We start from the raw sequence: 14266 nt of genomic DNA on the forward strand, positions 1-14266 counted from the left end.
TTCGTAAGTATTCCTGCACTGTGGTAGATCCGGTTCATCGTATTGACATTAATCCACTTGAGAGAATTCAGTCGCTTGCTGCGAGATTTGTCCTGGGGAGGTATGATCGCTTTCAGAGCTCTACTGTATTAAAGGAAGAACTTCGCCTGGTGTTGCGTTGCGAACTAGAAAAAATCTAGAGCTGAAACTCTTTTATTCATTTCCCCATAATCAAGCGAGAATCACTGCATCTTCATATTTTTTATCCACGCATTATCTGTCTTCCCGAAAAGATCCCAGCTGGAAAGCTCGACATTACGCCTCAAGGACTAACATTTTCGAAAAATCTTTTTTTTTTCTTTTTGTGTGTGTGTGTGTGGGGGGGGGGGGGGGGGGAGGGGGGGCATAAAAGATTAGAATGGTTTACCTGCCTGCAGACGCATTTTGCAACGCCGACTACAACATCGACGCCAGGTTTTCAACAGGATGGGAGACTTGAAGCGCTGATGTTAAACTCACCGGCAGGCACGAGCTGAGCGTGACCCTATCCAATAATTGTCTGCAGTATATCATGATATATACTGCAGGCAATTATCAATTTTTATGAATACCTCAAATGAGGCGTTGCGCGATGCGCGCGCCGTGAGATGAAGAAAGCACACGCAGACAGCGGCGCAAAATATTCCATCCGCGTTTATTGAGACGCACGAGTGACATTGCGATAAATCGTGCACACGTTATCTATCGACAAACCGGACGCTGATGTCGATATGTGTTATCTATTTACAAACAATGCAGCCGCAGCTTTTGCGTGTACAGCGTGCTACAGCATAGAAGAGTCGGAAAGAACACACTGAATGCATAGGCGCCTATAATAACCTACAGGTTCCCCTCATCTTTTTCGAGGGCTTAGGCTGAAGCACCGCCCTGGCCGCCTCTTCAAAGACCTGCAAAAAAGAAGTGAAATGCAGAAAGAAGGTCAACACGGCACACGGAAACATTCATCATTTCCGCGAGGGGAGTGGAGGGGAGGGGAGGGGGGGGGGTTATATAGGAAGGAAAACTAAGGAGGGGCTGCACTGTTCCCTCACAAGCCAACATCCGTTCGCGCCGCTCCTCGCCGTATTGGTCTTCCCCCGCGCCACCAGACTTTGTCCAGGTAAGAGGGCGTGAACATCCTGACCTAGCTATCTCTACCAAAAGCACACCGTGCAACACAGCGAACGATACAGCCATTTTTGTTCTCGGTATGCAAACACTGACATCCTTCAAGAATGCTAAGGAGTAGACAGATATATACAGCTAGATGAACACAGGCCATCAATAGAAAGTAGACAGACATGCAGATACGCTTATTTATCGATCGATTTGGTTGCATGTATGAAACGCGAAAACGAATATACTTCTGATGCATGTTTACACGTGCTTGTTTATGTTCGAAGTCGCCTTGATACAGGTCGTCAAACAACGGAAGCAACCATGAAAAATGTGATGTCAAAAGAGGGAACAACCTCCTTGACGCTGGCTCCGGTTTTGGCCGAGCATTCGACGTAGCTGTATGCCTTGATCTTGTTGGCAAGTTTCTTGCCGGAAGCCCGGCTCACCAGAGCCTCGGGCGACTCGGGTTCCTGCCGCAGGTCCGCCTTGGTCGCTGCATGGCACGTGGAATAGTTGATCATACGCAAATTAATTACTTTCGCTAGTCAGGTGACGTTGTAAATAGAGAGAGAGATAGAGGGGGGGGGGGGGGGTACTCGATAAAAGTACAGACCTCTGCCAACATGTTTGAAACTGCCAAAGTGCTAGAGGAAAGCGTTGAGAAAATAAAGGTGATAAGGGAGAGTAGGGGCACAGGGCACGCGTAAACATGATTAAAATTGCGGTCATGCATAGAGATTGCCAATTATGTAAATTCAACGAAAGTGTTACAGACAGGTAAACAAGAAGATCGACGCATGTCGCTACAGCAAATGGCAGGTACAAAAGACCCTCATATAGGAGGGCTGTCCGTTGTCGGATTTTTCTTTTTCGGAATTCAGGGAGTGAAAATCAAGGAATAATTTATATTAAATTCGGGTACAAATCTTTACTAAATCAGCAAAACTTTTATTACTTCGATTAGTATCGGACCATTTTGCACAGCAAAAGACAATTCATTTTTGTGTGAAGAAAATGAATAGCTTCACCTTTCTTCAATGTGCAAATAAAATATGCAGTGTCTAAAGAACTGTCCACAAATCAAACGCATCTTTTTTTTTCTTGTTTATTACAAGTTTGTCGCATGTATATCACCTCTGCATAGCACTCCCGTGTACGTGAGTGACTTACTTGTCTGCCTTTGTTTGCACACTGCGAGAGCATGCGTTCAACATAACATCGATCATTCTAAGCGCAAACAGCCTTGAAGCAAGACGGAATTAGCCGACGTATATAGCGTTTGATACGATTACGTCAGTAAGACGTCTGAACAGCGCCTGTGTTTGAAACTCCTGATTCTAAATCGTACGTTCGGACATATCATGTGCAGGTTTTCGATATGGAAAACTATGCCCTCTCTAGGAAGCATATTTGAGAGATGAAATCGCCTATTCATTAGGGAATCGGCTGAAACGACTTTGACCGAAAACGCCTATACTGTGTCAAAGCACTGCTGTGTCCGCGTCCGTGAGTGACTTGTCTGCATTTGTTTGCACATTGCGGGAACGTGCATTCAACACGTTTTCAAAGATTAAAAAATAGGAGCATTCGAATATATATATATATATATATATATATATATATATATATATATATATATATATATATATATATATATATATATATATATATATATATATATATATATATATATATATGTGTGTGTGTGTGTGTGTGTGTGTGTGTGTGTGTGTGTCTTTTTTTTTTAATGTATACTTGGATTATCACAGAGATTAGTAATGTAATCTGTTAAAATCTTTCCCCTTAACAGATTACATTACTAATCTCTGTGATAATCCAAGTATACATTAAAAAAAAAGACATAAAGTACCATCCCCGACGCTTTCCTTGGCCTCGCCGACTGTTGGCTTCTTTCATTCATGTATTATAACGAGCACCCTCATTTCCCCTTAACTGATATATATATATATATATATATATATATATATATATATATATGTGTGTGTGTGTGTGTGTGTGTGTGTGTGTGTGTGTGTGTGTGTGTGTGTGTGTGTGTGTGTGTGTGTGTGTGTGTGTGTGTGTGTGTGTGTGTGTGTGTGTGTGTGTGTGTGTGTGTGTGTGTGTGTGTGTGTGTGTGTGTGTGTGTGTGTGTGTGTGTGTGTGTGTGTGTGTGTGTGTGTGTGTGTGTGTGTGTGTGTGTGTGTGTGTGTGTGTGTGTGTGTGTGTGTTCTTGAAAAAACAACTGCCTGCCGCAGCGGACGTCAGATTCTATTTTAAGTAATCTAATTAGCTATCAAGTGAAGAAGCATTCAATAATTCACCCCTCATCAGCACAGTCTGATAGCAAGTGTCAATGCCGAGTTCGAAGGTGTGGACAAGATGGCGTCACAACAATACTGGAAAGGCATTCTCTGAAAGCTCGCTGGCGCATAACATATCCGTCGTTGCTTCTCGCACAAAACCGAAACTAAGCGCAGTAGCACAAATGTACCGTCCATGGGTGACGTGTTACTTCGAAACTGCCTGCATGACTGCACCACGACGTGCTCTTCCTGTTGCTCCCTTTACAAGCAAAATGGCGGCCATTGCCAACTTCGTGGCTGTATATTTTCCTACGGTGACAAAACAAAAGAAAGGGCATTCATTTCCGAAAACCAAGACAGTTCGAATTCGGCTCGCGAGTCGTTGCAACACGTCACCAGTAGATGCTGCGTTTGTAAGGAGCTTCATGCGCGTCTAATTAATGCGCTGTATCGGCATTGTGCAGAAAAATCATCCGACTTACTCGCACTGCATGTTTTAGAGCACAGCATGTTTTTAAGGCGACAGCCTTTTTAGGCTCATGGAACGAAATCCCGTGCGCTTGTAACGCGGAAGGTGGCCGCAGATTCCGTCAAAAAGCAATATGAACCCGGTGGTATAGTGAAATGTTATAACAGCCTGCTTAAGAATAATGCCGCGAACTGTTTAAATCTTTATTTGTTCCTGTTCGACAGCCGCTGGCATGCGGCCTTATCATTGTTATTCTGGCGCCACCTTGTCACCACCACGTGACAATACATTTTAACAGCTGTCATTTTGCTGCATGTAAACATGCAGTGAAGCTCGTACTCAACACAAGTTGGGAGGTGCGGCAAGGGCGCAGGTAGCCTGTCCTGGACACGCCAACGGATTTCATCAAGTACGAGCCGAGCTATATATATTGTTCGTCCATTTGGTGGAGCGCTCTTCTACGGCGATATCCTTCGATAAAAGCTAAATACTTCAAAGTGAAGGACCACGCGGCCATTCCCGCATCTTGCAAGCTTTGAGTGTAACAGATATTGCTATCTTCTAGCATATTCCGGGACGCAACAACAAGGAAGTAATCGGAGATAAAAGGAAACAATAACTGCCAAATGTGCACTTAGTGCGGAAATCGAAGTGTCCCCATTTCGAATTGATATTGCGGAGCGAGGGAGCGACAAGGTGGAAGCAGTGGTAGCGATGATAAAATCGTGGGAAGTGAGTATAGGTATTCCATGACAACGAGAGTATATTGCGCTTAACTGGCTTTACCATAGTTTGGTATCGCCTCCGCGTTAAGGTAGGACGGCAACGCTCAAGCGATTCGCAATCACCACATAACACTATGACAGCGGGAGCGCAGTTTGGACGGGAGACCCAGCAAAATGCGTAGTGCGGTGCATAGGCACCCGTGCCACCGTTGGACAGCATGAGCTGCAGAATTTTGGTGACGTGCCAGATAGTGTCATGCTTATTCGCATAGTCTCCCTCGCACTGCTCTTGTTCGTGCTAGCGCGTGGTTTTGGTATCTGCGTTTGTGTTGTTCGTGTTTTCGAGTGAGGTTGGCTTGAGGCGTGCATAAAGCGCCGAAAATATGCTTGTCCCAACGTTAGCGCCCTTATTCCATGCATCTCCAGACTAACTTCACCTAAAACACTCAGCCGAATCGGCATAGAAAAAAAATTTAAAACAACTGTATTCGCTAAGACGCCAACAAGGTGCTACTATTATGAATACCGAACAGCGGTCCGGAGTGCCCTCCAGATCATAAGCGAAATGTCAGTGGAATGTACCACCGCGGTTCAGTTCACAACGCTGTATCTGCATCCAAATGGGCTATCGCCCATTGAAACAGCTCCTCGGTTTCGTGGAGCGAGAAAGTGTTGTGTTTCATCCGTCCCCTTGTTTACCTAGAAGCCCACAAGTCTCCAAATATGATCAGCCAACTGACCCCTGTATAACCATTGTTAAAGAAACTTGCTCCGGATCGCCCAGTTGAATTCGCTATAAGTAGACATGTCGTGTATATGCATGGTGTGTCGCCTCTACTGCCACGACGTGTGCTTAAAGTTGAAGAAACGAAAAGAGTGTATAGAGGTTTGTACAGCAACAACCTTACTTGCGTTGTTCCCTGCGTATGCATATATAAAATATAAACATTAGCAGCACACATGGATTGCTGCGGTTGGGTAATTTCAGCGTAGCGCGGATGAAATCGCCAACTTTATGTAATCAAAGGCGCCAGCCTGAGGCTCTTCCTCGTTGTTTGAAGCCCAGAGCAGCTAAAAGCCTCTTCTAAAAGCCGATGACTGTAGTCGCCACCGCGTGCCAATACACACGTGCAAGAGCCAACCAGACGCTCAACGCAACAGAGAACGTTTTGGAAACCCTTTGGAAACGTTTTGGAAACTGAATACGGCTGCGCGCGGGGTTTCATCGGCGTGAAACTCATAAGCACCAACCCGATTATACCCCTTTATAACTTTTACACGCACGTGCCGACATGGTGCAGAGGCAGCGTACTCCCATTAGTTCATTAAATGTCACAGTGTACTTTTGGCGTGCATTAGAAGCCCTATTTTTAATTACCTTCATTCCACACATCCACGCGTGACATATACATATATCTAAACATTTTAACACCTATCCGGGTGTAAAAATGGAGTTCGAGTGTCCCGCGATTAACACCCTGCGAAGTGTAAAATGTAATGGCGGCATACAAGAAAAAGCAGAAGAGGGAAGTTGCATTCTAAATGTCTCAGACCGCTGCAACAGTGTCCTGACCACTGTGAGGGCTGCCGCGCGCTACGGCCTCGAACAGAACACAGCACCCACTTCACGATACCAAACACAGGATATGCACGCAGCTAACGATGTTCCACCGTGAATCAGTGCTAAGCAACGCACCGAGTGTTAGCACTGAGACAGCACCTTTAAGGGTGTAAACATTTTTAGCGCCACATATGATTCTCGGTACAGGCGTGACGTAGACTTCTCGGCGTAACACCGACGCCACCTCATCCGTTGGAGGGGGGAGCCTTAAAGCTGCTGATTTAACCGCGCGAGGACCCGGACCCCTGCTCCATGGGGCGTGAGCCGAGCCCTCTATACCCCTCGGTCGTCGAAGAATGTTCGTTCGTACTGGGGCTTTATACGGCCAGTTCATACCGCACATGCAGTTAGCAACGCTATAGCATTTGCACTCTTAAGGCTGCTTAAGCATTTCCAGAATGTTCATCCTTTTTTCAAAAACTCCCTGATCATCTCTTTACTAGCAACTAGAGTCACGAGTAGTGGTTGTTTTATATTCGCGGGTTGTCACGTACTGTAGACGGACTGACCGGTGAACAAAAAAAAAAAGATATTTGGACGAAATGAAGAGAAAATGCAGGCGCTGATCGAATTAGCAAGAAGTAAAAAGAAAGAAACAACACTTGACGTGGCTGTCACCTACCGACTAAGACGTAGGGCGTTGTTGGACAGTGGTGCTTGAGCTCAGGCTGCCATTTGGTCAGGATGTTGTTGTACGACGCCTCGCTGCTAATGCTGAAGCAGAGCAGGAACACGTCCGACTGTGCCGAAAAGAAAAAAAAAATAATAAAGAGCCACCATGCTTCTGTTGGGCCTTAATTTTGCAAAGCAACGCAAAACGAACTCACTCATTATAGCATCGTTTTCGAAATGCGTTGCCACGTGGCGCCGCCTAGCCATGCTTCCAGCATAAAGCGCACCTTTCCAGCAGTCTCACGGGACTGTAGTCCAAGCCTGTGCAGCCCAGGCAACATCTTTCTAACGTCTCTAAACTATCCGTTAGAACGCGTACAGGTGTGTAAAAGCGCGTGTCAAAACGAGCCGCGAATAGTCGGACACGGATATAACGAATTATCGCTTATATCGAGTTCTCAGAATATCCTCCTAAATTCCCATGCCGAATATGGGTGATAATCGCATTGATCGAATTCCTGTCCAGCGGAACATTCATTATAGCGAACTGCGTACCGTACCCCTGCAAGGGAGACTTTTCCTAATGGCGTTCTCATGATCATTTTTCACGCACGGAGCCAACTGCGCAGCCCTGGGCACATGTTGTCAGCGTTATAACTGTAAACTCGTGTGACGCGCTGAACGTCGAGTCCACTTTAAGTGGCCTTCGGTCTGGCATGCTTGTTTTCAACTGGATACTGTTGTTATGCGGGGAAGATGAAATTCGATGGAACGTTTGTCGTGCGGTGAAGCCAGCCTCGTTGACCATGGCTTGCTACGGCTGTCGCGATCGAGTGATCTGTTTCGCTGCTGAAGGAGACAAAATAAACAGCTGTACACCATTTAGCTTAGTTATTATTGCGATCACAGTGTGTCATTAAGATAATTATAAACCCCTTATGATCAGCGGTGGCTTTCCTTAAAATACCGTCCGCAGCAGCTTTGATGTGAACCCAACCCTAACAGCACCTGTGACTCGCGGCGCTAGGTACGAGGATGCGCTTGCGCCCACGCAGCGGGAGGAAATGCTTTTCGCGATCCCCTTCGAGTTCGATATATCGGGGTCGACTGTATTCACGATGCGTCCTGTACGTTGACTTTTGTATCACTGGCATTCATTTCTGTCTACCGCACAATGTTCTTTAACGTAACGCAATTTTTGGTTGCCTTCTATAGACGGCACATATGTTCACGTTTAGGAAAATTCGGAGGTCGCAGATTCGAATCCCGCTAGCGGCATGGAGTTGTTTTCCTTCTACTTTCTCATCAGTTACCTGCGTAATGAGACTATAATTTCACATTTATAAACACCAACAAATGTTCCTATGCTTTCCTTTGTGTCAGAATCGCTTTTGGCTCCCTTTCAGGGGTCAAGTATGCCATGTTTTAATCACTTTCATTCCACGCGTGACGTCATATTTAACGTGAGCCTTGTGGGGCGTTTCAAATTCCCGTACGAGGCCATGTGGCTATTACTTGAGGACCTTATCGACCACTCAGCTCACATTGCAACACCCCTGAATTTGCGTGTTTCTCCTCGCAAGTATTCGGAATTTTGAAATGTTTCTCTGTCATCATCCTGTTTTAAACGCAAGGAGCCGTTGTAGCCTGCTCACACCGAAAAAAGGAAAGTGACAAAGCTTCCAGTGACTTCATTCTTCAATTATGTACTGAGACGCAAGAATATGCGATATATTTATGTTCCTCTTTTTGCTTGAGAGGCCTCCAGGGCCATCCTCCAGCCATGTCAGCAGCTCGTGCCGGGAGGTAGGGCCGCAACACGACTCGACGCGGCTTCGGATGTGACAAAAGATTCCGAAGGGATCCCATTGGTGGGCGAGCGATGTGGCTGGCTGTCGTTGAAATAAAGCCAGCATTCTTTTGAGCTCGCGGTTGCCGATAGTAGGGGGAGCTCATCGGCCGTATATACTGCGTCCACCACGCGTTTCGCTGCCGAGTGGCCTCAATGCGGACACAAGCCAAACTTCCGAGCGTCGAACTGACCCCTGGGTAGGAGAGCGGCCGCAGCTTCTCGTAGTCCTCCTGACCGGCAGTGTCCCACAGGGTCAGGTTGGCGGTGATGCCGTCCACCAGAAGGCTGCCCGCGTAGTTGTCAAAGCTGCGAGGCAAGGAGACGCGTACTTCAGGTCACTGGCTGAAGCTTGCGCAGCAGCAAACTGGGAGCGGCCGAGTGAACAATTCACAGGTCCTTGCGGCCCTGAATGTTTTACGCATGGGTATAGTGTCTGGTTTTTAACGCGAAATGTGCTAGAAACCTCGTCATAAAAAAAAAAAATGGTCGCCAGCCATATCACTTCATTCCCATTGGCTGAGAGGCGTGTGACGTCATCACCACAGCAACCAATAAGTAGCCAGCGTGGATGTGAGGTCATTACCGACGGCGACTAATAAACCAACATGAGTGTGACTTTATTACCCACAGCAAGCAATGAGAAGCCAGTATAGTCTGCCGGGAGACAATAGAAAAAGAAGAAAAAAAGAAGGCGATTCAACTCAATTGATCGCACTATATTCTTTATAAGAATTGGTGCCTGGCTCTTTTGAGAGCTTAACTTAACTCTCGGGAACTTCTCAATTTAACCGCGAGGAAGGGGGAAGGGAAAGTGGAAAGGGGGTATCGCGCATTTATCTACATTCATTCTGCGCTTCTTCTATTCGCACAGAACGCCCGCGACATCAGAGCTGGCAGAAATCAAGCAATGTCAGAAGCAGGCATCAGAGCATACAAAAAAGGCACTGGCCCATGAAGGAATAAAATATTAGAAACAGAACTGTAGCGGAACAAGACTTTGAGATTCGGTCCTCAAGCAGACATTCTTGTTTGATCTCCGTGCGCCCGCAAGCACCTGCTGGAACTTTTTGGTGGGATAGCTGGCCCTGTGATACACGATGATAGGGAGCGGCGCAACAACATATATTTTCTGTTTGCTGACTCGGGTGAAGTCGCAACACTAGAGCTCCTGTTGTGCATTTTTTTTCACCTGCGTTAGTAGAGAGAATTTCTTTTTCCTACCGTGCTGTTCCCGTTCATAATGTACCACACAGCCAGAAGTTTGTTCTGGTAACGTTGGCCAGAACTTGCACACGGTTGCCTATATACTCACACGGTGGGTTCGTAGTCGTTGCCCGGGAAAGCGCCCGTGGTAAAGGCGACCAGGAGGCACGTCTTGCCCACCATGCCATCGCCCACCACCACCATCTTGATGGGACGACTCTGGGCCATGACGCCGATTGGCTACTGCCGCCCCTGTCGTCGCCGCTGCAGCTGCTGCGGGACCAATGACGAGTAACAATGAGCGCGTGCAAAGATCACGTGTGATTGACATGTATTAGCAGCTGTGGTTACCTATAGTGATACGAACCTCCCGTGTGGAGTGCGGACAGCATGACGCGAGGCTATGGACGCTGCTGGGGCGCCCTCTATCCCTGTCATACTGGCACTTTTGATCATAATTACTCGATCTGCATCGAGGATTTCAAGCACGATTGAAGCATCCGATGCCAACGGGACTTTTCAATTATGATTGGGAATTCTTTGTTCTTTATTTATGTATATGTGACATATCAGAGTGGAAAATTTAATAATACGACAAAACGATGTTTTCTTGACCCTCAGTTTGTGTGTCACTGTGAAAGTTGCGATTCATCAAACCTCTTTTTTTCCTTTGGCGACATATACTTTCGCCATTTCTATACATAGGTGGTGGAGCAGGGTTTCGCGATTATTTTTCAATCGTATTTCATTGTACAAGCAGGCAGCGTGCACAGGAAACGTCCTGTCACAGATTTAAATCAGCTTATCCAGTATCATTCGTGCTTTTGTTTCATTAATTTCTTTTAATTTTAAACCTCGGTCGGTCGGTCGGTCGGTCGGTCGGTCGGTCGGTCGGTCGGTCGGTCGGTCGGTCGGTCGGTCGGTCGGTCGGTCGGTCGGTCGGTCGGTCGGTCGGTCGGTCGGTCGGTCGGTCGGTCGGTCGGTCGGTCGGTCGGTCGGTCGGTCGGTCGGTCGGTCGGTCGGTCGGTCGGTCGGTCGGTCGGTCGGTCGGTCGGTCGGTCGGTCGGTCGGTCGGTCGGTCGGTCGGTCGGTCGGTCGGTCGGTCGGTCGGTCGGTCGGTCGGTCGGTCGGTCGGTCGGTCGGTCGGTCGGTCGGTCGGTCGGTCGGTCGGTCGGTCGGTCGGTCGGTCGGTCGGTCGGTCGGTCGGTCGGTCGGTCGGTCGGTCGGTCGGTCGGTCGGTCGGTCGGTCGGTCGGTCGGTCGGTCGGTCGGTCGGTCGGTCGGTCGGTCGGTCGGTCGGTCGGTCGGTCGGTCGGTCGGTCGGTCGGTCGGTCGGTCGGTCGGTCGGTCGGTCGGTCGGTCGGTCGGTCGGTCGGTCGGTCGGTCGGTCGGTCGGTCGGTCGGTCGGTCGGTCGGTCGGTCGGTCGGTCGGTCGGTCGGTCGGTCGGTCGGTCGGTCGGTCGGTCGGTCGGTCGGTTTTAACGTCCCAAAGCGACTCAGGCTATGAAAGACGCCGTAATGGAGGACTCCGAAAATTTCGACTACATGGGGTTCTTTAACGTGCGCCTAGCTTTTCGCCTCCATAGAAAAGCGGCCGCCGAGGCCGGTATTCGATCCCGCAGCTTTGGGAACTGTAGTCGAGCGCCGTAACCACTGCGCCACCCCGGCGGGGCATTAAACCTGGGTAAGAGGGATGGTGTCAACACCCGCGTTTGATTGTGTTTGAAATCCGTAAGCACACCTGGGAATCGCAACCGAACCAATCACGAGCCAGCTTGATTGCGTTTGAAAGTGCCCCGTGTAAAAACCTCCTTATATGCACCGAGTAATCTTAATTCGATGAACATTTACCCAAAGAAGATCGAAAGTGCCGATGACAGGAGTACCCGTAACGGCCTCCTCCAAACGTGCATGTTCGCCGTCTGCTAACAGCCCAGCGTATAGGTGACATATCAGAGCAGAAAATTTAATAATACGACAAAAAGATGTTTGTTTTGATGCAAACGTGCGTTATGTGACTACAAAGGTAATAATGTCGCTCCATCGCTTCGACTAAAAACAACAAAATATCTCAGGGTTATCAGCTGGAAGACCTGTGACATTCGGATTTACTGATGACATATATGGTATATCAAGAGAACGGGAAAGAGGACCCTTAGTTTTTAATTGTTTTAATTGGTTCACAGGAAATGAAAGGCGCAGTATCTGTCACACTTGCTCTCGTGAACACCTGAACCGCCCCGTGAGGGAAGGGAGGAAGGTGGGAGTTAAACTGGAAAGAGAGAGAGAGCAGCCGTAGTGGAGGGCTCCGGAGAAATTTCGACCACCTGGGGATCTTTAACGTGCACTGACATCTCACAGCACACGGACGCCTCTTCGTTTCGCCTCCATCGAGGCGCAGCCGCCGCGGTCGGGTTCGAACCCGGATACTCCGGCTTAGTAGTCGGGCGTCTTACCACTGCACCACCCAGGCGGGGCAAAACCCATAGTGCATGTGCTGAAACATGTGCTCAGCATGAGACCACCTACTAGATACACACAGTTAGGGGCTGCGCATTTCTGTTTATACCGAAACGCATCGATGAAAGCTCGCCGAATACAATTTTGGAAATTTATTTTTAGCCGGAAAAGGCCAGAGTTTACTACACGCGTGCCACTTCATTCAGTGTCATTCCTGAAACCAGGAACACGGGGAGACAAGCACCCCTTTGGAATTAAGTTCCGTGGTTGTCAATTACAATTCGCGAACTGGAAGGATTCTATGGCACATCGAGAATCTTATCACGCTTGCTGTCCACTGCCTGTGAACGTAATTTAGCATCTGCCTCACTTCGCTAAAATAGTTATTCCAGGGCAGGGCACTGACAACTTTTGGAATCGTAACAAGCAATCATCAGCACGAAACCGTACATAACTGAGAACAAAATGTCACATTCTGGATTCTAAGATGGCTAAGCGAGTCAATCATTTCTTCAAAACACGAACCATGCATGTGATGTTCGGTCCTTACATTCAGCGCAGAATGACAATCAAGCTTTAGTTACTGCACGGTACAATCATCACGTTAGACATTTGTACTTTTTGTTACGACTGAATGACTTCCTTTTGCGAGGATAGCGCGTATTGCAACCGTTCCTGTGTTCGTTACTAGTACATGAGCTATTCGTTAAAAAAACGTCAGGTCAAGATAAACACTAAGTCATTTTGACTGGGCGCTGATATTATACATTGCCGAAAAGCACGAGATATTCCTACCTACACGAAAACGTTAGCCGAAAAAAAAACAATAAGTTACGTTCTGAAATAAGCACAGAAAAAAATCCACCGATATTTAAAAAAGCAAGAACTTAAAAACAGATTCGTCCTTCTCCTATATGCACACAATCCTAGTTTGTGTGGTTTTAATCCAAAATATTTGTCCGCCAGTGTTGTAACTATGTGCAGGAGGCCTGTGCAACAACGATGTCGTTTTTGAAATTGATTTTTCTAGAATTGTATAAAGTTTATACTTGTAGCTGCGTGTGTGCCTTAATTAAATGCATCTGTATTCACCCTGTAACGGGTACGGCTCACATTATCAGTAAATAAATAAAATGAATAATCAATGAAAACACGCAAATAACCAATAATTCTGGTCATGTTGGAGTTCGCGCCATTAGGCTCTGCTATGTGTTTCCTTACTTCCTTGCTTACATATTTGTCTATTCGCTCCAGTTACGTTTCCCTCATGTCATACAAGCAAGGTTGAATTTCCAACCTTACACTTGCACCATTGCAAAACAGCGTCAGTTCTGTGAGGCCGGTCGAAAGGATCTACCGGATCCGGTACTCTGTCCTTCCACTCTGTTACAGGATTGCAGTTCTATAAATATCCTGCCAAACGGAAGGCCAGACCTCCCAAAAATAAATAAATAAATGAAAAGGTAACGGACATGCGCCTTCCACGTTGGCAAATTGGCCGCGAACGAATCCCCGAGACAAGCGCAAAAACGCGCGAACCAACGCGCACGCACACACACATCCGGCGTGTTTTCAGTCGCTGTTGAACACATTAGTTCCTCTTCGCCTACCAGCAAATGCCGTTGCGTTGCCGCACAGAGCACCCACATGACGTGTCTCCGAGATTTTTCTCCAGCTCTTCGCGTCATCTAATTCTATTGTGTTCTCTTATAATTTGAGATGCACCAACTGCAAGCCCAATAAGTTCGTGACGCACGCATACGATCGCGTGTCAAGTAACGAGGACACCCATATCCACGGAAAGGTCAGTTATACATGCGTACTCCTACCAGCATATGTCAGCCCATGAAGCACAGGGAGCAGCCCGAGCCCGCGAATGAACCAA

The 14266-nt window shown here is 47.4% G+C and overlaps 1 protein-coding gene across 1 annotated transcript in view; it reads right to left on the reverse strand.

Annotated features, from left to right (window-relative positions):
• Positions 1-656: 656 nt before the first annotated feature.
• The window catches only part of LOC146198612 (ras-related protein Rac1-like), a 39662-nt gene continuing 26052 nt past the window's right edge, over positions 657-14266 (reverse strand). The window contains exons 2-6 of the mRNA XM_084594114.1: positions 10032-10195; positions 8911-9025; positions 6878-6995; positions 1491-1630; positions 657-926 (exon numbers count right to left, since the gene is read on the reverse strand). Of these exons, the coding sequence (XP_084450240.1) occupies positions 849-926; positions 1491-1630; positions 6878-6995; positions 8911-9025; positions 10032-10150 (570 nt within the window). The 5' untranslated portion in view covers positions 10151-10195 and the 3' untranslated portion in view covers positions 657-848. The remainder of the gene's footprint in view (positions 927-1490; positions 1631-6877; positions 6996-8910; positions 9026-10031; positions 10196-14266) is intronic.

Source organism: Amblyomma maculatum, chromosome 2, assembly GCF_055883805.1.
Source record: "Amblyomma maculatum isolate TAMU_Amacu chromosome 2, ASM5588380v1, whole genome shotgun sequence".
Lineage (NCBI taxonomy): Eukaryota > Metazoa > Arthropoda > Arachnida > Ixodida > Ixodidae > Amblyomma > Amblyomma maculatum.